At 38.9% G+C, this 26,656-nt stretch overlaps 1 protein-coding gene across 3 annotated transcripts in view; it reads right to left on the reverse strand.

The window, feature by feature from the left end:
• Nucleotides 1-1,358: 1,358 nt before the first annotated feature.
• PLPP4 (phospholipid phosphatase 4) overlaps nucleotides 1,359-26,656 on the reverse strand; it is a 48,370-nt gene continuing 23,072 nt past the window's right edge. For 2 of the 3 annotated variants that reach the window (XM_086901215.1, XM_086901217.1), the window contains exons 4-8: nucleotides 24,921-24,984; nucleotides 23,635-23,759; nucleotides 8,518-8,688; nucleotides 4,147-4,335; nucleotides 1,359-2,829 (exon numbers count right to left, since the gene is read on the reverse strand). In XM_086901215.1, the coding sequence (XP_086757341.1) occupies nucleotides 2,819-2,829; nucleotides 4,147-4,335; nucleotides 8,518-8,688; nucleotides 23,635-23,759; nucleotides 24,921-24,984 (560 nt within the window). In that variant the 3' untranslated portion in view covers nucleotides 1,359-2,818. Of the gene's footprint in view, nucleotides 2,830-4,004; nucleotides 4,336-8,517; nucleotides 8,689-23,634; nucleotides 23,760-24,920; nucleotides 24,985-26,656 lie in introns of those variants that run through there. The other variant, XM_086901216.1, reaches the window with a different exon arrangement.

The following is a 26,656-nucleotide window of genomic DNA, read 5'->3' on the forward strand; positions in this document are numbered from 1 at the left end:
CAGATCTTCACTTCTGTAGCTTCAGCATACATCTGTTTCAGCTCAGATGTTTTTATTACATTTTTCTGGGATCAAACAAAGTCCAAAGTTAGGACCAGTCTGAATGCTGATTTTTTTTTGTTGTTGTTGTTCTTTCTGCAAGTTTAAGCAAAAATCCTGTAGTATCTGCAAAGAGAATCTCAGTGCATCGTGAGTTACCCACCCAGTCTTGTCATTTTAACTTTATACATGTTGAGCAAATTTTAATCTAATGGCAAAATGATAATGTTTTTTCTCTGTTCAGAGCAAGTTCCTGAGCAGGGAGTAATTTGCAGACCTGTAGAACAGGAATTCTCTATATAATAAACTGAATTAAACTGGGTGCATCCTAGTGAAAACTTCTAATTTAGTTTTAGCCTCTTAGGACAGAAATGTAGGCACTCTGTTTATCAGATGAGTCTGGAGTGTACTCCGAGATTGCAGGTGAGACTGTATTTCTTGTAAAGATGGGTAAGAGTAATAAGAAATCTGATTTCAGATAATGCCTGTGGGTGCTACTCCTAACTGTCCAACACCATGGTCCAGCTTAGCAGTTTTAAGACAAATTTAAAAACTGGAGACTATGAGCAAAACCCACGTGAAGGCTTTGTTCCACCTACAGGATGTGATGTGCTCAGTGTTCCAGAGAAGTTGTCCCAAAATCATTAGAATTTTAGTACTACAAAACAAAAATATGGCTTTTTCATAGGTTTGGGGTTTTTTTCCCACCCATTTGACAGCAAATTATTTTTTGCCATAGATAGAAAGAAGGAAAATTAGGTTCTCTTTTCACATCAAATAAAAATAATTTGTTCTCTGCACAGGGAAAAAAATAGAGGGCCAAATTACAAAAAACAATAAAATCTGAACAAATCAGCACAAATACTCCTAACCCAATGCCTGAGATTTGCATTCACTGTGGGGACATTTTACATTTTACTGGTTCCCAGTCTCATGGTTTCAGGATATTCCTGCTGCGTTTGATTTGATATTGCTCTCCTGTTCTAGCCCAAACACATTTGTTATTAAATATGGCACTTGCAGTGTTATTTGAGCTATGGAATGGGACCAGGGAAAGGGACCTGCTCTGTTTAGCTGGGTAACAATTACAGAATTTCAGCCTTGCAGACTTATACTGGACCTCTGCCTGGAGGAAAGGTGAAGAACATTATTTTGTTTAAAGGAGGGAGGCTGCTCCATTTTAATAGCATCAGTAATGAATGTTTATGAGTAACACTGTTTCTTTAGGGCTTTTTTTGTGTGTGATGCTCTACATGGTTTATTAACAAAAATAACTTACTAAATTATTTTCTTCTCAAAAAAATGATAACACTCAGATGTACAAACCCACATTCATGTGTTGTTTTATTGGTGCATTACAACATTACATTTCCTTCACATTGAGAAAGCATGAGATTAAAATACATTGATCCACAAAAATGCCTTCCCTACGCTGACTTTGCACTGGTGATTGTGGCACCTACAGATCCCTCCACGAGTTTCATTCCATTAAGCCTTTCATAATTTTAATTACGTTTTAATCAAACCTTTTACGTTGTCTGCTTTATGACTCTCCGTTTAATTATTCCCATTAAAATGTGTTGTTCTTTCCTGCTTTTCCGAGGTCACCAATTACTCTCCCAATTTCAGTTTTTATGCTGTATTACACTTCATGTTCCAATCCTTTAACAGCCACTACTCACTTGAGGGCTGTCTGAGCTTTTCCTCATCCCAAAGACAGCTCATTTGTATCAAAAGCCATTAAAATACTGAGAATGTGTACAGCACAGTTAGAAAGCCCCACTCCATTTTGAGAATAAGCCAGATCTATATAAAAACATGCAAAATGCTCTATGCATCAGTATTAAACTTCTAATTTTGATTGAAGATATTTTTTTGTTTATTTTTTTTTTTTAACATTTGCATATAACCTGGAAGACTAGGGTTCCTGCTGGAAGAAAGAGCTAATGGCTAAGCCTTACCCTGACTCTGGGGCTCTCACTAATCCTCCCACATGAACTAATAGAAAACTATATTTGTTCCAGAATTCTGTAGGATGGTTTAAAAACTTTGTAGGAATATTAAACCTCCATTGAACTCTGTGGGTTTCTAGAATAAGATCTCAACCACACCAGAGGAATGTTCTGTCAAATCCAGTGCAAATGCCAAATAATTTTGCTTTGCTGATGCTGGTATTGTGAATTACTGTATATTCACCAGGAAAACCATAGGTAAGTGTGACTGTCTCTGTTGTAGAGCTCAGAATTCTGTAAGTGAAACATCCTCCCTCTGACACAGTTAAGCTGTAGCAGCTTTGCAAAGCCTGGTTTCTACAGAACCTCCCATGTTCACTCCTGTTACTTTCTGTTCCTTAGTGTCACTTCCTATTTATAGTCATTTCCAAATATCATAGAAGTTTATACACAGCAAGGTTGCATCCTCTTGTACACAGTTATTAGGTTTATTTTTAATGGGACCCTAATTTACTTGCTTTTTATAAAAATTCAAGTGTTGCCAATCAGGAAGCAGCTCTTCTCCAAAAAAAAAACTACAAAACTTAGCTTTGAGGAAAGTATATGACAAGCCTTACATAAAGACATTGAGCTGTTTGAATCACAAAATGTCTACAAGGCCAATGCATATTCCAACAGGAACACAGAAATTATAATTACAATAATAATGGCAGCAGTCTCCTCCAGTCTGAAGCACCGTAATTGTGGTCGTTGATCAACATTGTCTTGATTGCTCCAAGAAATGTTCAACTGCCAGGGTGTGGTCTGGAATATTTTGCCTGCATTTTTCACAGGATACCTAAGGAGAAAAAAAACCTGGAATCTGACATTCTGCCATCCAAAGGTACATCATCTCACAGGAATGTGATGTATACTGCATAGTGCATACCTAACTAACAGAATCCTACTGATAATAAATTAACTGAGGTCACACACTTGTCAACCTTCTCCATACCAACAGCAGTTTGATTCAGGTGAGCTCCAATTCAGGTCCCAACCTTGGCAAGCACCATGCCCAAAGAGCATGGTGAGCTGAAAATGTGGGATGGGATTAGTGGAAAAGCGTCTCCAGCCTTCCTCTGGATATTTTACAGTGCTGGAAACCACCACAAGCAGTCGTGGTTGTGCGCTCAAAGTCACAAATTAGAATCTTTGCATTTCCTTAGATCACCAATGCTGCAGTGAGTCACCACATAAGAATGAACATGGCACACCAAGATCCACAGAAAACTCTGTGTTTCTTTATCCTCCCAGTTTGAGGGGGTTTTAAATGTCTGTTTCAAAGACTTCAGCTTGTTAAATGCAAAGGGTGTTCTTTCCTTTTGATTTGCTTTGATGGTAAATACTCCAAGAATCTCAAAAATTGCTGATGATGCAATACCAAGTTTCTAATCCATCCTGTGTGTTGTTCTTGGTAATTTTAACAGCATGGAATTTCTTGAACTTGAGAATCATCCTGTGGAACTACTAATGCACAAGGCTTGGCTCTTACAAGCACTTCACCATCCACTCCTTTCACCTTCTCAGTCATTAGTAGCTCAGAATGACCTTGGCAAAACTTGACAATTAATACAAAGTCTCACCAGCATGTGGAGGTTTTTGTTAACATCAGAAGGCAGCAAGACAAACATAAGGATGATGCCCCTAAATTATCAAATTACAGATGTTGAGCACCTGATGAAAAGTGCTCTGTGTACTCACCACTCATCAAAATCAATGAGTGCTGAGGATGACCAGAGTTTTGTAGAAAATACTCAGTACTTCAGAAAAATCTCTTTCCAGATCTAGTATATGCTCAGCCACATCTCAGAATTACTCTTTTAACCATTCTCCACATTAGACTGTTTTAATAATGTTCTTTTCCCCTTCCCTTGAGTAGTTCTGCCTGTTTGCAGTAGACTGTAATTCAGCAAGTCAGTATGAACTGAAAATTTAACTTTAAAAGCAGGATGTTATGGCATTAAAAATAAAATATTTAATTTCCTTTTATAAAAAAGGAAAGAAACAAACAAACAAAAAAAAAAGTACAGTAAGAACCACTGTTAAGAGGCCAGTTTGGAGGAAATGTGAGAAGGCTAAAAGTTCATTCTGCACATTTCTCAAAGTCATACGGGACCTTCAGTTATTCCCTCCAGAGGCAGCCCAGTGGCATTGTCTGCTGTAGGTCTCTCTTCTTTCTTCACTGAGTTCTGATCCAGCAGGCTGACGTAAGATTTGTGACAGGCTGTATTACCCAAAGGAGGGTAGTGCTGTCTGTAGCAAATATAAGCAAAAATGAGGCCAATGATCCCTCCAACGAAAGCATCTGGAGAAAAAAAGCAACAAAACCAGAAGTACATTACCAGGGAAAGAGCAGCCAGGAGTGACAATTGCAGATAAAAGACATTTGATTGACTTGAAAGTGCTTAACACAAAAACTGTGAATTTTGAGTTTTCCTAAAGAATTTGGAACCAAATACCACAATCATACCAGACACATGAAATCAGTCCCTGGGGACTTGTGCAATATTTTGAGCACCCAGAATTGCAGAGGGTTGGCTGTTTTGGGAGATGAACACTGGGAATAGAATGACCTCCACGGGGTATCAAACACTCCTGATGCTCCAGATTCTGATCATTTCTGATCATTTGTGGGTAGGCAACCCATGGATCTTCTCCCACTTCCAAAAGCACACAATTTAAAGCTGGATGAATTCTTACCAGAAGCATCTGAAGGGTCAAAGGCTAAGCATGCCTGTTAACTGATTTAATAACTTTTGAATATCTTTCTTTGATGTTTTTTACTATCTCAAACTCCTATCAGAAAATAAAGTAAGATAAAATAAGGCTGTTGGATGATATATTTGCAGCTCTCACACTCAGGCAATTTTAAATTTTCTATGGAGGAGTCCTTTTCTTTCTGGTCCTGCCCCTTAATAAAATACCTCATCTTGTGTTTCATTTATAATCAACAAGAGAAAAATTTCACTGAAAATACACCCTCTGTGAAAGCCTCAGATTTAACATGCAGAATAATGAAGTGAGGCAAAAAGCACTGGTATTAAAATATTTTATTTTAATAAATTAAAAACACATTTTATTTTAACAAGACCGATTCAGCACCACATCATCTGTATATACCTGTGTTTCCATTATTTCAATTTCAAAAAACCCAAAGTGTAATAAAAGTGGTGAACCATTGGATTTACTGGCAAAAAAGGGTAAATCAATACGAATTATTTTTGTCTAAAGTCTTTAAATAGAGATTAAATGCCCTGGTTTGTCAGTGTGATTTTTATTAGAACAAAGACCATGTCGTTCAATTTTTAATGCATAATAGATAGTTTGTAATCACCAGAGGAGTGAGATGCCTTTTATCAGGAATGGCTAGGGCAAGAAAACCTGAAAAATTTAATACTGAGGTGAATAAATTTAAGAAATTTGACTGTAAGTCACATTTGAGGAACAGGACTGCATGGAATGACCCAGGAGATGCCTTCTAATCCTATGTTCTCTTCCTCCACACAAAAGGACATATTGAGTCTTTCATAAATTAATGTAACAGGGGCTCAAACAAGAATTTAAAAGGTGATTGTATGCAGGCAGTAACTTATCCTACCCACACTGGAAGCTGACTGATTTCATCAGCCTGTCCCTACCAAACTATAATGGTATTAAAGGTACTGAGAGCAAGAATTTCCACTGCACAGCATCAATCAACTTGTAAAAAACTCAGTTATTGTGACAAGATTAATTTTCTATAAACCTGTGTTGGGTGCAATTATCAGATTATCCTACTTTGACTGAATAGTGGTCCAACTGATTTTTTATTTTGCTTAACAATCAGGTCAAGACTATGATTACTATTATTAATCATAGAGAAACACCAGATATTTTTCCAGTCCTCTTTAAGTTCCCTGAGATTTTAAGGCTTGCTGAAAACTTGCCCAGATAATTTCTTTCACAAATTATTCAACTCTGGGCCTCAGCTTGGGCACCACAGTAATACAAATTCACTACATGATTTATGCCAAAGGTTTCTATCTTGCTGACCTTGCTTCATGGGGGGTAATAAGCAAAAACACAGGTAGCTATTTTAACTCCTATTTTTGAAACAAACTATTCTGTCTTTTGTTTGATTTCATGGTGGGTATATCTTTCCTCTTTTTATTTTTTTTCCCTTTGTCCATAAAGGAAAAATAATATTCTTTCATTCTCAGTTTTTAACTTCATTTTTTCCATACACAATTCTCCCTTATTCCATGAGTAAATTAACATTTTCAGAATTATAAGACTATAGAGGTACTTGTATATTGGGAATTGATATATTAAGGAATTCAGGATTCACAGTGAAATACCCTAATATTCATTAATACCAATACTAAGGCCTTGAATATCACTCTCTCCAGCCAAATTGAAGGGAGTTCATAAAGTTCTCATAATATTAATGTTGTAAGAGCACTCAATGGATTTTTAATACAGAGACACTCCACTCCAACTCTCACCTGCACTGTGCTAAGTCATGGACTCAGAACTAATGGTCCTTTTTCATTTCCACAGCACAGTTAAGGCTCCATCACAAAGCCACCATAAATAATTTACCACAATTAGCTGACTCTGCTGAGCATAAAAGCCAAGGCCTGAGGTTCTGTGCTGTGCCCAGAGTGAACAAGCCCCACCCTGGGGAGCACAGTTCTTTCAGGGGAAAGCAGAGGTCACCTGCAGGATAATGTCTGCACCGTTCTTGGCAAGAGATGAGTTTGCAGCTCCATCTCCTTAAAATTCAAAGGCAGAACGGGAGCAGCTGTGATGAACCGAGTCCCGAGCCCTTGGGTGCAGTTTTCCTCCACCTCGTACAAAGCACACCATCATCCCCTGCCTCACAGCACACCTTTCTGTCCGTAAATAATTCTGGCAAGAGACAGTGCACACTGCAAACACGTGTTCCAGACTGGGGAGTAAACCTGTGCTCTCCTCATTTCCTCACACTCCTCCTGCTCTCTTCAGCAGCCAGCTGAAGCCAGCCAAGCATTGTGTGTTTTTGTGCCGCCTGCCAGCCTGGCCAGGCAGCACCTCGTGAGCAGCAGCTCCGTGCTGGAGGCTCTCTCCAGCCCCAGTGTCACTGAGAAAAGGAGAGCAGTGAGTCCTGAAACGAGACAAGGCTCTGCTGGAAACCAGGAGGCTCCTCAGAGAACATGTCAAGGCTAATGCTGGTGATTAAGCAGCTGCAGAAGAACAGCAGCAGCACAGCAGGATGAGAGACAGCCTGGCTGAGATTGGTTCTGGCTGCTGGGTGAGAAGGTGCTCAGGGGGACAGAGTAATGCAGAAATTTATTGAAATGATGTGAAGGAACCAACAGAATGCTGTGTCTTTGTATTGGGATTTGGGGTCAGCTTTTGGTAGCAGAGGGAGCTGCAGGGGTGGCTTCCGTGAGAACCTGCCAGAATCTTCTCCATGCGCAACAGAGCCAACCCCAGCCAGCTCCAGGATGGATCTGTCACTGGCCAAGGCTGGGCACAGCAGGGATGTGGGAGCACCTCTGGGATAACAGATTAAAAAAACTGGATACAAAATCTGGACAACTGCAATGGCATCTGGAGAGAGGAGTGAGAACACGTGAGAGAAACAGCCCTGCTGACCCAGGCCAGTGAGGAAGGAGGGGCAGCAGCTGCTCCAGGCACCATGACAGCAACTGCTGAGTGATCTCTCCCTCAGCTTATCTCCACTCATGAACCTTTCACTGCATTTTCTCTCAGCCTTCCAGCTGAGGAGGGGAGTGACAAACCTGGTGTCCAGCCAGGATCAACCCACCACAGGGCTGGAAAATGGGAAACAGCATGTAACCAGTATGAAACTGAAATTTCAGGTAATTGAAAGGATCACTCAGGACCTTGAGGGGAGTTCAATTTGCAAGGCCAGCAGTACAGTACTAGCAATACCACAGAAAGCCAGGATGACCTACATAACAGCATCAGAAATAGCATGCATGGTATTTCTTACAGGAATATAGGAACAAATAGGAAAAAAGTAATTACAGGGTGGTTTACTTAGCAGAAGACATGAGTAAAGCAAGGAAGCTACAAAGGTGGCTATAGAGAGGGTCAAGAAATGGTAAAATAAATAACTGATGGCATGGTTTTCTGAGTTGCCACACATGAGTGTGTAATTGATGAATAGCACAGCCTTTGCATCAGTTATGTCTCACACCTGAACTTCGAAGGGCTCTGAGACAACAGTGACAGATGCAGCTGATCTGATGGGCACTGCACTCCAAAATTCCCTGCTGGGAGGGAGGAGAGGATGCTGTGGCAGAGCCCTGAAGCTCTGAAGGTCAGTGCTAGCTAATTAAACCTTGCTAGGAAATCCCAGCGTCAATCCAGGAGCAAGGAAAATCTACAGCACACCGATGTGTTTTAATTCAGGTGATGCAGTGAAAAAAAAAAAATAATCAAAGAAACACATGGCTAATTAAGAAGAGTAGGAAAACAGGGTATGTCCATATCTCACCTTGCCAGTGATGTTTGTAGTCACACATCCGTGACAGGGCGATCATCATGGCACAGTAGAGGGGCAGAATTGCTGCACAGAGCCTCCAGCTCTTCCCTCGGCCGCTCTCCGTGAAGCAATGCAGCTTTCCAGCCAGGTAAAAGGTGGTGAAGCCAAGGCCTGAAAATGCAACTGAGAAAGCAAAACACATCACTAGGGTAAATTGTAATTAGCATTGGTTGGTTGGTTGGTCGGGGTTTTTTTAATTAAAGCAGTCATGACCTTGTAAACTTTTAAAAAATCACATTTTTGGCGAAGTGAATGAGAAAAGACATTCTCCAACAAGATCCATGACATACAAGTATTCTTCACAGTAGTGGAGCAATGCAACCAGGCAAGGGAAGACTCAGAAGCAATTTGATTTTTTCTAATATATATACTCAGTTTTCACATAATCTGACATGTCTGCAAACACTGTGTTGCCTCTAGACATTCACCTATTTCATAGAAATTTAATTTTTTTCTTCCTTCAGCAATTTACCTTTTTCCTCTGGGGGAGACATCAGGCACTAAATTAAACATTTAAGCAAATTTTTAACTTGAGTCACAAAAGCTTTTTCACGCTCCAACCTTCAGCACATCTTTCCTGATTTTAGACCTATTCTAAAACGTTAAGGTTCAAAGCAGAAAAAGATTCAGACAGTTTTCACTGTAATTGAATTACATTTAAATGAGATTTTTAGGTTCCATTACCCAGTTTCTATAGAGCATGCACAAGTGGCAGTGACTCATCTCCAAGTTTCTGCACTGAACTTCTTTCCTGTTGCAGCTCTTACACCTTCCAGACACTGGACAAGAAAAGGATTTGTTTGTATCATTTCATCTTCCAGATGAGTAAATGAGAGTGATCAAAATTAAATCTGTCTTGGATATGTAAATCAAATGAAGTCCCTGAGGAAAAAAAAGTTTCCCACTCCAAAAATATGTTAGTCTTCATATTTTGATTTTTCACCTCGGGTTATTATTTTTTAGGTGAACTGAAATCTGAAGGCAGAATTTCCAGGCATCAAAAAGAATCAATTGCTTTGTGGTTTCATTTTCTGGCAATCTACAATACCCAGCAATTTAGAGGGCTTAAAGGAATATTGCCCAAACTATAAAGGAGGTGTTCAGTTCACACAGACTCATATTTAGGATTACTACCATTTAGCAGGCAATTTTACCAGCAATTGTCAGTGTGGTGCCCAGCAGCAGCAGTTTTAGCTAAAGGGGCTTTAAAGAGAAGCTGGTGATATTTTAAGAAGTCTATTTCCCCCAGATTTGTGGGGTTCTTTCCAAGGTCTGCCACATTTCCAGAAGGAGGTGCTCATGGAAGAACATGGAATTCAGCAGGAGCTGTATTTGTAATAAACACAAAGGCAGATCTTGCCTTAGGTGGTTGATGTGTTCCTCTAAACTAAAAGGCAAAAAGAAGAGAGTGACAAACGCTCCTCTAGGGGAACCCACACCTGACATAAGAGGAAAAAGAAATACATGATACTCTAATGATATATTAATATATAATACTAACACTGTGGCTGTAGAACTAGCACTGTGCAGTTACACTGCAGAACTTCAGATCCTGGAGTGTGCAAATCCAGAAAGAGCTGCTTGACCCAACAGTCCCAACAGGGCATGCAGAATCAGCAGCCAAAACCACAGAATTAACAGCAAAGTGCTCTGGGATGTGGGATATCCATTATAAAAATAACAACAGAATTCAACACAACTCAATTGCTGTGTACCCCATGTGGCCAACTCTGCTTGATGGCTCTGTTTTGAAGATGTCAGTCAAGAACATTAAGAAAAACAATTCACTCTCCAAGAATCCTGGGCCTAAAGGTGACATTTACACTGAAGAATTGGTCCATCAGTAGAATATATTTGAGCATTTTTTCCTACACTAGCTGGTGTCAATACATCATGAAGGAAATGCAAATACACACATGCCCTGAAGGGTCACACCCTGCCTACTGTCCTAGTAAAAATTATAAAGAAGACAGATCCCAAGGATTCAGAAAAGCAATACAAAAACACTTCAAAGCTGCCTTTTCCAGAAAATAAATCAAACTCTCTTTATATAAGGAAGGGAAAAGCAATATTAAATACCAACCAGCCCTTTTTGGAGACACTGATGTAAATGAATAGAAGAAAATCAGTCTGATTTAGCTTAAAATAATGTCAGCACAAGAAACATGTTGATACAAATTCCAGACATAAATATTTAACTGATTTTAAATGTTGTAAGAGGAGAAAGGAATGAGGAAATGAGGTATTTTTAACAATTTGTGTACCTAACTCAGATCGAAGTCCTGAAGCCACAAGTTGCTGAACTCAGGAAAAACTCTCATGAGACAAGCCACGGGTTCTGTCATGGCTTATTAAAATGCTTTATCATTATTTGAATAAATAAATACATTGGACTCAATTGTTCTTTTTTAAAAAATGAATTCAGAAGGAACAAGGAGGATGCCATCATCTGGAGACACCACAGAGCCCATCCTGACACCTGATTCCCTCCAGACAGGAGATTTAGGCAAGTTGAAAGACCTGTCTGTACAGACCAAACCAATTACCAAGCTGAAATGCATAAGGTGAGAAACTGTAAACAAGGATCTGATCTAAAGCACCCCAAATAAATTATTCATTTAAAAATGTAATTGCTTTTGTGAGTGTTTTTCTGAAATTTAAACTACCCCAGGAGGATCTTCAGCCTCTCAAGTTTTAGTGGATGCTTTGCTAAGTACACAATAAATGACTTTTTTCACATTAAGCAGTTTTTGAACTAAAGAAAACACCTCAGCTTGCTTAAGTGACATCAAATTCCAAAACAGCCATCCAGCTGGCCTTTGTAAGGATCAGATAAAATGATCCATCTCCTTGGCTGCAATGCCATATTTTTGCAGTGATTACTGTACATTTCCCAAATGCAAACCCTGACTCTTCATCACTGGAATTGCTTAGCAGCCTACTGAGGAATTCCAGCAGCTAGGGCTACTGCTGAATGTTCTCAGTTTCACACTCTTCAAAGACTGAAATGTTTATCTTTCTTGAAGGAAAAAGTATGATACCAAATGAGCGCATAAATTTTAATGCTGAAATTCAATTCAAAGAGCATTTTATAGAAGCACAATTCCCAAAGAATGTTATGAGCTTATTATCACAAAATATTTTTTAGGGTTTTTTTTTTTCCAAGTGGGACAGTCAATCACCTTCCCTTTGGCTTAGCTTTATTAATTTCTTTTCACAGAGAAAGACAGTTCAGCAGAAGCAACATGAAAAGCACATCACAAAATACAAATATATGCAGGGACTTGGGAAATAAAAATGAGATGTTGGAGACAGAGACATGGTAGAACAAAAATAGAGTTCTATTATCTGAAAAGCAAGAGCATTAGTCATTAGATTGTTTTTGCAGCACTGTCACAGTGAATTCTTATGAACTTTGGGTTTTTTTGGTGACATGTTTTTTATGTACCTTTCCAGACACCTCATCTCACCTGAAACTCCAAAGATGGCCTCAGGATGCATCTCATTGCCACCAAAAAATGAGAGCTAAGTTTTAATTTGTTCAGTTAATGATGCTGTTTACAAAAAGTCCTAAAAGCAAACCTGGTCCACAACCTACTTTTCCATTTCTGTGGGTAGAAACCTTGAAAAAATCCCCCTTCTCTGAGAACATAGTAAAGAGAAGATCAAACCAACTCAGACCCTGGAATTACTTTCAATAATTTCTCTTATTAAGCACAGTATCTAGACACAAACCTTAGATCACTGCCTCTTCATCCCTAATCCAAATTATGGGCATGTGGGCATTTATGAGATATTGAACAACAAATAATCCCTACCCAGGCAATTTTTTTTTTCTTTTCCAGGTCAACACTGGGAGATGCCAAGTTCCAGCCAATGGATCAGGGTTTCCTTCTTGCTTTCCTGCTTTGCTGTAATGACACCATCCTGGATAAGGATCACACCCTGCCCAGCCTCTTGGCATTCCATTCACTATGCCAACCATTTGCATCGCTCATTCAGGGATGTGCACATAATTTAAAACTTGTTTGAAGGAAATTGGCCCAATCATACAGATTAGCATGTAAAATACAGTTAGAGGACATGCTGAGGAGCATCTCCATGGATAGAAACTCTTCAGTGGAGGATCAGAATGCTTCTGTCAAACTCATGGTCAGCACTGCCAAAGAGTTTACTGGAATATACCAGTTTTAGTACTGCAAATAATCCCCCTAAATACTTCAAAAAGGAGCTAGGGAAACCCCAGGACTATGCCCAGCCTGAGCAGGATGGGTTATATAGAAAATCACTGCTTCTTTTTCCATGGTGTGACACACAGCAGGAATAGGAAAGTGTTATTTGCTCCTGCAACATTGCAAAATGCAATGCAATGAAGCCTATCTATGCACCATCTGCCAGAGGAACTTTTCATTGGGGTTTTATGTGGAGAAGCAGAGTTTGGACAGGGGGAAGGAAAGGACTTTGGGCCTTTTTCACCCCCCCTTTCCAAGTGAACCACAGAGAAAGTGGCTGCACAGCAGTATTTGTATATTCACTGAATGCAGTGGGCTCCCAACTTGCCAAAAACTCTTGAGAGAGACTTTTAAATAACTCTTGAGAAAATCAGGGACTGGACAATTGGGCATCTTCATTCTCAATTCAGTCTAGAATGAAGTTTGCTGTCTGAAGAGAGCAAAACTAGAGTTGGTTTCTGTTCTGGAGTACACAGTAGATTTGGGATTAATACCTTTAAACACACAATGAAAAGAAAATATAATTTTTAAAAGTGCTAAATAACTGAGTTGTTCAGCATGGAGAAGAGAAGGCTCTAGGACAATCTGGTCTAGTGGGAGGTGTCCCTGTCCATGGCAGGGAGTGGAACTGGATGATCTTTAAGGTTCCTTAAACCCAAACCCCACTCTGACCCTACATCCTTTGTGTAAAACAAATTCATAGAACATGTTGGCCAGGTAGGATAAATCTCAGTGAGGAGCTACTGCCTTATACCACCAGGGTTCCTGTATTAAAAACCCACCTTTTTTATTTATATTTTTTTATAATTCAGGAAAAAAGGAAAATTTTTTTGAGGTATACACATAACCTGAACCTCAAATGGGCTCAAAAGAGTTGATTTAATAATGCTGGAAAACCAAACATTACAGAGTTAATTTCACAAGCCCCTCATGAATTCCAAGAGCCCTTGCTGTTGAGTATTCACAGGTAATCATGTCAGAGGAGAGGTGGAAGCATTCAACATAACCATTCCTGAGTATGCTCAGAGTTTGAATTAAGAAGCCAATAAACCCCACAGGACTTTTTTTTTTTTTTCCTTGTGTATCTAAGAAATCCATTTCATATTTCCCTGGATTCTTTTATAAAAGGCTGAAATATTTCAGTGAGACAGTGCCATACAGCTGTTAATTAAGAGATTTATCTTGGAAATAGGGGAGTAGCAGCCACTACTGCCAAAAACCTGTGGCTTGTAGCTCATTTGCTACTTAAAATGTTCATTTTCAAGTGAAGGAAATATGATTATCCCCCATGAAATTGCTAGCTAAAGATAATTAACAGTTCAAATTTAGATACCCAACTATAATTACAAGTACTGAGGTGATATTTTATAAAAATTTTCACAGGATAGCAAACATTTCTATTGAAATTCAATAATTTCTTCACTCCGAAGCACATAAATCACTTTAATTTTTCAAACTAATGGATATCTTTTAACATGGAACAACATTTTCATTCTTAAAACTAATTTTAATTATTTAGTGAAAAGGGGAGGAGGAGCTACCTGTCCTTTCCTTCTGATGACATCATATTTTTCTTTGTAGTGGCCCAGCAAGAAACACCACAAATGCTACGTTCACTTAATTAGTGCTTCATCAGGCAAGTCTAGCATGAGCATAAATTGTATAATCAGCTTTAATATCATCAGAGAAGGCAACTCCTTGGGGATAATTTAACAGTAATACTCTATACAGTGACAACAACTGAGTGGAGCAGTCAATTGTGAAGAGATAGAGACAATAAAATATTAACAACCAGCCAGCCCAGAAAAGGTGCTGGGATGTTCTGAGAGTTGTTGTAAAGTCTTTACCTGGCTAAGAAGATAATTCACACCCAGGCTGCTGTCACAGAATTTATAACAGGTTCAGAGAAGCAAAAAACCCAAGAGATTTCCCTCCTCCCAAAGCTGAGGAGGGGAGTGGACAGAAACCTAATTTAGGAGTAATCCTGAGAATGCTTTCAGCCCAGATAAACAGAGTTCAGCTGGGGGGGAATGGAACGTGTCCAAATAAATACAGCACTGATCTGTGAACCAGTTATCAGGACTACAACTGTCAGAGGTAAATTCACATTTCCAAGGAATACCATGGAGCAGCACAGAGAATCAAGGCCAGATCTGTGGAAATTCACATCCAATATGCTCCTCATATTTAACTTCTACCCATCACCGGCCCTGCTGCAAGAGGCATTCTGCATAAATGATATTTTTCACTGAGATTTCAGCCACCTTGCCATACTAAACAATACCAGAAAATTATATCATATCCTATGGTTTGACAGTATAAATAGCTTTTAAACATTGCCTATTGACTTTTTTGATATTTACATCAACTAGTAGTTCAATTTGTTTAGACAGGATCTTCCTGTGTTCATCCACACAAACTTACTGATTTCAAGCCAGTAATGAAGGCAGACAGAGAAGGGAACATAGAGAACAGAACAAAACAGAATATTTCATTTGGAAGGGACCAACAATTATCATCTATTCCTACTGCCTGACCACTGCAGGGCTGACCAAAAGCTAAAGCAAATTATTAAGAGCAGTGTCCAAATGCCTCTTGAGCAGTGACAGGCTTGGGGAGCCCTGGGAAGCCTCTTCCAGTGTTTGCCCACCCCTTTGGCAAAGACTTTGTTCTAATATCGAGTGTGAACCTCCCCTGGCACAACTTTGAATCACTGCTATGTGTCCTGCCACTGGATCCCAGGGTGAAGAGATCAGCAAAGACAGGCTAATAAAATGAAGAGTAAAATGTCATATGGTAGAGAACTTCGTGCATGGCTGGCAAGTGATGTTTTAAATATTTAGTGATATTTAAATATTTTTAAATGAGAGTTAATACGACTCAGCAGTCATGCTAAATCATGTTTAGTCCCAAGTGTCTGTGGAAATGCTATGATAGCATAAACATTGGGTCAATCATTCTGATTTCTATTTACTGATTAATTCCCTCAGTAAAATCATCCACAGATTTCTTCTTTCCCCCCACCTCCTCTGTGAGTGATTTTTATTTTAAATACTTTCCATGCTATTTCATCCACAGATCTAACTTGCATTGCCTTCTAACATGATTAGAAACCCTCAACATAATCATTCTCCAAAAGTTCCTAGTTGCTTATATAAAATGTATGAACCAGACTGAGATTTCCAAACCCACTTAGTTCATGTTGGAACAAAGGAAAACTGAAAGTCTCAAAAGAAAATCACCAGACAAATCTGTCGTTTTCAACAAAGCAGTATTAGTTTTAAAAACATTTTGCATAAATATTTGTCATGTGGGTTTTGTTTGAGAAAACACTGATGTCATTATTTGCTCAGTCTTCTGCAGAAGGAGGAGGGGGAAAAAATTACCTTCAATAGCTCATGTTTTTTATGTAGAACTGACAGCATTAGCAAAATCCAAACGAGCCTTTTGCAGGTGTTTTTTTTTCTTTCTGGCATAAATAGTATACTTGATTTCCTGCATTTATCTCATAGCTTTTATCTCAAGAGCCTTTTAATATCCCCTTGCTTTCAAGAGACCTAAATTAATGTTTTCAGAAAATGTTATGACTGAGATTCCTGCCGTTTGATAAATCAGTCAGCCACCTCTAAAGGAAGCTGCCTGGCATTTTAAGTTTATCATTCAATTTGAAGGGTTTTATTGAGTTATTTTTCTTTTGCTTATAGCAGAATTGTAGTTGGTACTCCTGATTTTAATGAAATAATTCTGGATTGACTCAGAGTTATTTGCATTAGAAGAACATGATGTTATGTGAGTCAGGTCTATCCCTTTTGCTGCTCAAATGGGATTTTAGTGTGCAAGGAGGATTTGATCACAACTAATTCTTTTGGGGTGGAAAAGACCCACCCCAACTTATAAAGGTGAGCGCTCTGTAGGGAGTTTTCAAGTCCTCATGGACACAGAATATTTGGGTTTGCTCCCAAGTAGCTCTAATAAATGTAGAAAAGCCTCCTGCATATTCTGATTTATTCTTATCATGGGCTGGAAGACCCCACCACGTGCTGCAATGGCAGTTTCAAGGAATCTCAATATTTGCCAGTACTGAAGTGAGACTTCTTCCTTAAAGATGGTCAGGAAGGGATGTGCCAGCCTCCCCTGAGTTCACAGCCTTCCATTTCCAAACCAAACTTGTGCTTTCTGACCCATTTCACCCCAGAGAAGAGCTGTCACTACAGTTCACAGATGGAAATTGATCTTTACATCTCTGGTGTGACTCAGAGTCCTTTTAACTGAAAAGGTCAGGCAGAAGAACAATGGTCTTTACTTTAGATACTGAAATCTACAGCAACAAAGTCTTCTGCAGCCTGTGAAACCAAGCATTTGCCTTAACCTTAGCTTACAAATTTTGCCTTAAAAGCTAAAGTTAGGCAAAAAAGAAAGGAAGAATTAGACTGAAAAGTAATTAAGTTCCTTCCCTGCACAGATGAAAGCAAACTGAACAGATATAATAACCAAGAAACAGCAGCAGCTGCTGGGAAATCTGGTTTATTGGAGCTGAGATCACACATTTACTGACACTTGCAGTTCACTTTTTTAACTTCAGCTTTTTGCATATTTCTATTTTCTCTGTAAGTGTAAACTATAGCTTGAAAGGCAAAGAAAATAATCTTCTTCACTTCTAAAGGGCCATTACTTTCTCAAACATATCAAGACACCTTCATTCATCAAGGAGATAATTAAAAAACTTATGACAACACAAGTCACTGTTATTGTCCCCACAGCCTCTGATTGCATTCTTCATTTCAGATTTCTGACTGAATTCTCTGATTTCTTCAGTGATATTCAACAGTACTGTCTACAAACCTCTTTCAGCAATTTAATAAAAAAGAAGAAAAACAAAAACACCCACACAAGAAATGAAAGCTCTCACACAGCTCTATGTTAACATTCATTCTGCAAATATAAAATTGAGATTCTACAACAAAATAATTTCTTAAAATATTCTATTTTTTTCCTTGCAAAAAGGAATCTCTGGACTCAATAAATATTTTTATTTAAAAAAAAAAATCAAATACACAACTGACCCAAAAGTCAACTTTTCAAACTAATTTAAGTAACTAAATTGCAGCTAGAAAAATAAAAATCACATGAGTGTTTTATTTATTTTGCTGCCGATACAGCAATTTCATACAAGATATGTTAATTTTTAATTGATTTTATTCCCATAATGCCATCCAATCCAATATGAAATTGTAAGTTCAATTATCTCTGCAGCCACTGTGCTAAAATAAATGATTTTTAGAGAATTTGGCTTCCAGTCAGTTGATGGGACCTTTCTCTCAGGGGTCAATAGCCAGCAGGAATCTCCTGAGGTCCAACACAGGGAAATGCAAATTCCTGGAGTTGGGCAAGAACATCCCAACTCTGTTGGGTGGTAGCCAGTGCAACCTGAAGAGACAACTGGCACCAACTGAAGCACAGGAAATTGCATTTAAATATAACATCATTTTCACTGAAAGAGTGGTCAGGCACTGGAGCAGGTCTCTCTGTGAGAGATGTTGTGGAATCTTCACATTAAATCAAAACTCAACTGGAAATTGTCCTCTGGAACCTTCTCGCCCTGACCCTGCTTTCAGTTGTGGCTGGAACTGCACAATTTCCAGAGGCACCTTTATCCTCAAAGTTCTGTGAATCCAACTGTAAGCTGATATAAACCAGACTAGCAAGTGATAATTCACTTTTTTTCACAGCAGACACATCCATTTCAAGATGTCTGTGTGGGTATTGATGGGCTCAGTCTCCCCCTGACCACCAACACCCAGCAGTACAAGCTCCAAGGACGTTCAATTAACCTCTCACCAAGACACTATTTTTGCTTCAGTAAAAAGGTACCAAAACCAGTTCCATGAAACTTCCTCTAATCTAATTCCTCAGCTGAAAAACACAGCTTCAATAGTTCTGGCCAATTCAGAAATAACACAATTAAAAATAGTCACTAAATAAAGCTGAAGCCAAAACTGGTAACTGCAATCTGCTTGCAAATGCTTTGAGCAGAATAAGAGCCTAAAGGGAGTTATATCATCAAGAATTAATCACTTCCTCTAAGAAAGCAAACAGGGTCAATAATCTGGCATTAAATTCACAGAGGATTTTTGGTGTTTCTAAATAAATTGTGTTGCGTTACTATTATTTACCCATATTTGCTTGTACAAGGACTCCATTACTACAATCACAGCAGAATGTGGGACCTCTCCCTGTCTAGGATTTCATTTTTTCTTTTAAGATAAATAGCTCATTTTACTGAACAATATTTGAAGCAAGCCTGTGATGCTGATTTGCTGCTTATTGTTCTGATAAGCAACATATGATCATAAACATTTAAGAAACAAACATGAAGTCCGCCTGGTTTTGGCAATAAGACTCATTTATTATCTATTTTAACATAAGCACATACTACTTTTGTAGCCCTTTTGTTTGCTGTTGGTGGCCTGTCTTCATTTATACAGGTGAAAGCTGGGTCAAAGGTTCAATTAGAATGCAATGGATCAGGTTTTTATTCCTTTGATTTAGAGCTCAGTATCCAAAACTTGGTATTACCAACCAGGAAAGATGATCTGGATTCATATTTTAAGCCAGAATTCATTTCAGACAGCACTTAGAAAAAGATGTGGACAAAACCAAACTCATAAAATTTGGTAGAACCAGTTTATATTTGTGCCATTACCAGGACATAGAGTGAAAAGAGAATTTTTCCCTTTTTCTCCCCCCTCCTTCCAGACACCTGTCTGGTGATGTGACAACATCACAGGTAATTTACTGCTCATATTCTTCTGCTCTCCTCTGAGAACTCTTCAGAGGTCCCAGGGCATTGCAACAATTTTAAGCTGCAACTCATGAACCCTAAGTGCTTTCAGAAACGTGAGCTCTCATATGGAAAACATGTTCAGTATTCCTGTCACCTTAATTAAACATGTTCTTGACATGTGGTCAAGAAGAATCAGCCTTCCTTGTGCATGAAAAAACCCTGGTGGCTTCTGGGCTGAACATGTTCCCTGAAAAAATTTAGATGTATTCTCCAAACAAAAACATTTAGCCAATTATAGCAATTACAACCAATTATAGCTAATTGCAATTTAAGACTAACACAGGATTTAGGGAGCTGGCATTCTCCCTCATGACCCCACAGAAATAATACAAATTCCAAATTCTGTCACCAAAATAAACTCAGACCTCCTTCCCCCTCAGTCCACACAAATACCAGACAATCAAATGCTCACCTCTTGTATCTTGTATAAAGAGAGGAACGTTGTGAAATCTTCCTGGAGCTGGCCAATGCATAAAGCTACTCAAAGTAACAAAGAACTGTTAATTAAATGAACCCTACTGATTTCTTTTCCATTTTTAATTACTGGCCTACCTGGAATTGCTCCATTGGATACAAACCTGGAATTACAAGCATTTATTTCCCATGCACATTGATTTTTAGATAAATAACACCCCAGGACCCATAAGTTCCTATTTTGTTTGTGGAAAGATTTTGTCAGCCTGACATAAATGTCAAAATGACATCAGATATGAGATGAAAAGGAAGAAATCAATTATGAAAAGCTGTCTATCCATCCCATTAATATAATGTATGCCTGCAAATTCAGTGATCTTTTCAGGTCCCAGTTGTGCACATGGCTTGTCCAATTAAATGTTCTGTGTTCATTCACCTTAACTTTCCTTCTGCATGTGTTACATTCAGTTTATCTCTCTTTATCCAGACATCACATTTTTCATCATCTGGTGTGGTGGGTAATCATTGCCAATAAAAGGTTTCTACTGATTTCTGCACCATTTGTTCTGTTTGTTTCATTGAGCACAATCATTCTGTCTGTCTGTCCCTTTGGTTGCTCATTTTTGATCTTTTTCTTGCTGCTGATGTTTCTGTCTCTTTGCAAGGAAGGAAAAATACATCTGGAGAGGTGGGGATGCCATGAGGCCTCTCCTAGGCAGGCTGCACAAAGGTTCCCTGCAAGAAAAACTCTTCAGAAGGCACACAGGAAGGACACAGGCAGGAAAAAAATAAAATTTCTGCATTTATGATATTCATAAACATCAGTTTTGATGAACTATGGGCATGGAGAGGCTGCATGGTACCATCACAGGTGCTAGCTTTAAATTAGCGTAAAACTGCCAATGGATTATAAAATCATGGAAATAACAAATACAGAATAAACAGACTTATTTTTCAGCATTATTTTGGGTCAGAATAGCAACATTTGTGCCACTCAGGAGCACCTGAGCTACTGGACACAGTCAGGAGGCAGGGTTCCCTACAGCCAAAGGTCCATTCCCCCACACAAGATTGGCAGTACACTGAAAAAGAAGCAAAATGGGTTCCAAACAACCCAAAAGATGCAGAGATTTCTTTGATCCAGTGGAACATGCAAGTCACTCTTTGGCTTTATGAAAATGTCTGTGCTCCACACATTTTTCTTCTCTGTATGACCTGCACTCTTGGCCCAGGGAGGTGAGGCCAAGAAAATCATCTGTGCTCCAGGAAAGCAGAACTCTCCTCCAGGACACGAGCTGGCTCTGAGATGGTAACAGGTTGTTCTCAACATTTTTATGGAGTAAGGGAGGTCAGGCCAGGCCATCTGGGAGTGCCAGTGCTGTCACTCTTGATACACATCCCTGCATTTTGCACTCTTACAGCTCCCCGTTTCCAGCACCACGGATTTTCTTTTTAAAGGCCTCGTCTTGCATGGGTGAGGTTTTAGATTCTGGTATAATAAAGCTTGTGACTGACAGCCTATCCTAGAAATGCCTTAAGAAAAACTGTTTTGAAGATGAGAATGGCTCTTGACTGAAGCTTCTAGCCCCTCTTTGTGAGCTGCCTGGCAGCTTTTACTTGTGATTTATTTTCCTCATGGGTTCAAGTGAAGTGGGAAATACCAAATTGCTGTGGGCTACTTGTAACCATCATACCAAGAGAGGTACTATAGATTATGTCAACTCTCTTCCTCACCACTTGCATTTCTGCAGTCATGAAGACAAAAAATAATTCCCCAAGCACTAACAGAAGCAAAAAAAGGAGCCCTTTTTGGTGCTGGTCCATGAATTTCACAACACACACTGAAGGGATGACAGAAATCTGAAGAGTGGAACTCCTTCACTTTACCTTGTAACAATCTTGTGCTGAAGGAAGGGAGAAAAGTGCCAAGAAAAAATTTTGGACTGAGATTATGGAAGGAAAGTTTGTAAATACCTACACTTTAAGAAGACAGGAAGGACAGTTTTTAAAACTGAGCTAAGAAAATGGAAAATTATAGCACAATTTGCAAACATGAATTATTTTATCCCAAACACCCTCATTGCTTCATAGGTGTAGGAAATCAGAATAATGGTGTGCTTCCCATAACACTTTTTTGGTTTCCACTCTTTATACTAATGAAGCAATAGCAAGAAACTAAATTCATGATCACAACTATAAACTATTCTTGATAAAACTGACAATTTTGGTTATCGAAATAATTTTGCTGCAGAAAAGAAGGGTTAGCATTGTATGATTGTCAAATTAAATGCTTTCCTTTTCCATAATGAGACTAAAATATGTATGGATTTTTAAGGCTTGTCAGAGACTTAGATATTATAACATCAGGCTTCAAACAGCTAAGCAGTTCAAGCAGCTGCAGAATTGCCTCACTCCAACAAACACTTCCCAAGTGATAAAAATTACTGAATATATAATATCTCTTCGTTCTTATCACATTTTAATGAAAGGTTTTGTGGTGGGAAGCACAGTAAACTCAGCCATGCACTAATCTTATATCAGTGATGGAGAAAGCTGCTCTCATAATTTTGATCTAAATACTCTGGGACCTCATTCTGCTCCAATAAATTTGGTGTGAGCTGCAACACCATAACTCAGTGCTTATACAGCCAGTGCCAGGTGAAAGGAAAATTCCAGGATTCCTTCTGTGGCTGCCCCACTAGCTTGGAATTAAAGCTCATAACATATCCACAAGCATTTACTGCTCTCTTATTTATTTATTTCTGTGACTCAAACAAGAATGAAAGAGCAGAATCAGCTCACAGTTTCATTCATCTCATCATCCACCTTGTTTGCGTTAGATACTTCTGCACAATTAGGCAATTTGAATTTATCACTTCCAAAAAATTCTGTAGATACGATTTACTGGTTCTCAATTGTCAGTTCTTAGAACAGCTGACAGCAACAAACATTACTGACCAAAAAACCCCAAAGAAGCCTACAGTAGTCAAGTTATTTTACAGATGAGAAAAAGAATTAGACATTACATAAAATACACTAGACATCTTCTCAAAACAGAGCAAGGAACCTTTACAAACATCTAAATTAGTTAGATTAATTAAACCAGATAGATGAATTCTCAAAAAGCCACCTAAACATCTGTCAGGACACAGCACAGACTGGGGGTATCTGATCAAACCATGAGACCTAGACTGAGGGCCACCTCAAAGCCAAAAGAAGAATGACTGTACTGTCCTCCTTCATACTCCTCTGGAATAAAACAAAATGTCACTATATAGACAAAGGTCTGCACTGGGGAGCAGATGCCCCTCAGAACCAGTGTTCTGTAGCCCTGAATATGCTTCACTCTGCTGACAGTCCTGCCATGACTCTGAGCCATCTCAGGTGGTTCCCAAGACAAGGAAGGGTCACAGGCTCACAATTTTATTTCCAGAAGGAAATTTCTGACTTTTTGAAAGTGAGAAATTCAGACTCCTCCAGCAAAAATCAGGTTCACAATCCAGAAGAAAAAGAGCAACCCCCAAACCACAAACAGGACGGCTTTTTTACAAAGGAGGCGCAGTGTTTAAGTGAACTTACAGGAAGAGTGGATGCTTGGAAAGCTTTTTCTGCCTTCAGAGACCAGGTCTGGATCACCTGTGCAGTGCATTTCAGAGTTCATTACTCCATCTGGAAAGCAGCGGTAAAAGAAATCGGGACGCGGTCTACAAGAAACACCATGGATATTAAAAATACAAAAGCTGTAGTAACAAATAAACCTCAAAGTGATTATTACATTTACTGCTTATTACACACATGCAGGTTACTCTTGCCTAGAGTGATTTGTTTTAAACAGAGTGAAGTGTAATGACTCCCAAATTTTCACAGGTCTTGCCAAAACACCCAGCTCAGAACATCTTAAAAACAGCCACCAAAATCTAAACCAGCCTTGATGCTGTCTCAGTGCATTGAGAAAAACCTCTGAGTTTCTCCTGCTGTGAGCTGGGCCTGTAGGTGTGACTGGTGTCATACTGATCCTGAGCTAACAAACCATGTGGAGAAGAAAAGTGAACAATCACAGATCCAGAGACAAGCTGACAGCAAAATACTTGGCTTGAAGTGCAGGAAAAATGATCTTATACCTGTCTAAAGAGGGTGTACTCTTAATTATTTTAAAAGCACCCATCAAATTACTGTCAGGCCATCAGTTCTGCAGCAGAGAGGGTTCATCAGAAACCAAACACAAATATTATTTCCTCAATGCTGCAAAACATCCCAACAAAAGCAGCACTGGACACTGTCAGAGTATGAATTTAAGTCAAGTGTGTATTTTTCAGCTGAAATTATTCAAAATATTGATAAAGAGACAAAAAGTACCTAAAAACATATTTTCCAGGGAGTTTTGTTTGCTAGATTTTTCTGAGCCCTTCATTCAAAATAACGCTCCCCTAAGGAAATGTTCGACCTAGGGATCCATTCACTGCTTGGCTCCCAGGTTTGTCTGATGTCACCTGGACACAGAACTCACAAAATGCAGGCATGGTTTTCCACAGAGACCCAGCTGATTCCTGTTTAATCAGACAGGGGTGCTGGAATCTGAGCTCCCACATGCTGTGACTCTTCCCTCCCGTTTAATGAACCGATTTCAGCTCCTCTCAAACCCCTCGCGTGTCCGGATCCGCCAGCGACTCAAACAGCACCATGGATCCCTGCCTCCGTGGGATGTCACCTAATGAGGCTGTCCAACACCTGCACCAGCCCAAGGACAGCTCCACAGGGTCCACAGGAGCAGCAGCTCTCTGTTTCTGGGGATTTGTTGTAGCAGTCAGTCTGTCTCCATTTCCCTCAGCAGTTAAACCCATCGTTTATAACATGACAGGACTTACCTTCCCACTATTAATTTAATAGTATTTGTGCAGACACCATTCAGAGCTAGAGCCAAGGAAACAGCTACAAAACAGAATGAACAAACAGAACAATAAGTACCTTAGTACCAAGGAATAAATTGCAGCATTACAGCATTTGATTTACTGAATTAAACCTTTACTGGACTGAAAACTGAATGGGTTTTTTTTCAGCCTACTGTTTTTCTTGTTAGCCAGACTAAAGACAGACCTCAGAGCATCAGAATAATCATGACTTGCTTTGTTCTTATTTCCCTACTCAAAGCCAGTTTTCCTACCATGCCATTTGCCAAAGTCAACAAATGTGAAAAAATCAGAGAATTAAGTACTGCAGGTTTTTAATTTTTGGGTTTTGTAATTTACCAGATTAAACTCTCATGTTGATTATGTCAAACAGAATTCCTGTTTAGACCAATACACAAGATATATAGATATATCTAAACACATGTGTGTATATATATATGTATGTATGTATGTGTGTGTGTGTGTGATCCAATTAAACACTTTCAGCCTAAAGAACTACATTTTGGGTGAAACTACAATTGGATGACTTTATTTCTCTTCCAAAAGGATTTGGATGTTTTGATTAAATATTTCAGTGTTTTCCCCTTATGTTTGCTCCCATGATTAACAATTTTTTCTTATAAGATTGGGGAACAAGAAGGAACTGTCATACCAGGTAAGACTTAATCATATTTTCTATTTTTGCTTGCATGCCAAGTCCCTAGACTTTCCAAAGAACCTCATCTCAGGCCTGTGGAGATCTTTGCCTTGATTTCACTGGCTCTTAGATCCTGCACATGCACACATTTTAGATTAAAACTGATTTAATTTTGCAGTCCACACCGTAGCTCTCTGTTGCAAGCCAGGAGTCAATGAATTTTATTTCCCATCTGGAAAAAAAAAAAAGTCTGATTTCCAGCAGAACATTTACAGTAATATAACTTTGATTATGACAGCCACATGAGCTATTTTCTCCTTGGGCTGCTGCCCCAGATGCTGCACTTCAGCAGCACTCATCCTGTCTCCATAAAACCTTTGCCTGAGGATATTACAGATCATAAAAATGTGTTATAGGATCTATTTTTTAAAGCTAAAAAAAAAAAAAAAAGTGGGACCTTCATCAAAGCAAAAATAAGGGTTTTCTCAGAATATAACAATAGCTGCCAGCAAAAATAAAAGAACAAGTCAATCCTAGAGACACCCAAACTGTTAAAAAACTCCTCCTCTTTCAACACCTCTGTTCACAGTGACCACTCAATCTCTGTTTTTCCACTCCATCATTTTGTCTCAGTTTTTTATGGAAATTGCATGGGGAACTTTTCATTATGTCAAATGCAGATGATCAGCAATGCCTCAGCACTACACTCCCCTTCTTAAAAAAACATATCTGCTTTTGAAGACAGTGAGTAAAATTCAGTCTTTTTGTCTTGACTGTTCCTTGTACACCTGACAGAGCTGTGCCTTCACTGTTGCACATTCCTCACAGTGGCAATCCAAGCATCAAGTGACAGTGTGAATGTAGGATGGTAAAAAAAAATTTCTAATAAAAAAAAATGCTCTATTTGGTTTTGTTTTCTTTAAGAAAATCCGCATTGCCCATCTAAAGTCATATAATCCAGGCAGTAAGAGATTTAGGCACTCCCAGGGGAAGGTTTAAGGGCACCTAAATCATCTCCTCCTTACTCCAGGTGCATTGAATCCCCTTCTTTGTATTA

The sequence above is a fragment of the Cyanistes caeruleus genome, chromosome 8, assembly GCF_971803275.1.
Source record: "Cyanistes caeruleus chromosome 8, bCyaCae1.hap1.1, whole genome shotgun sequence".
NCBI lineage: Eukaryota > Metazoa > Chordata > Aves > Passeriformes > Paridae > Cyanistes > Cyanistes caeruleus.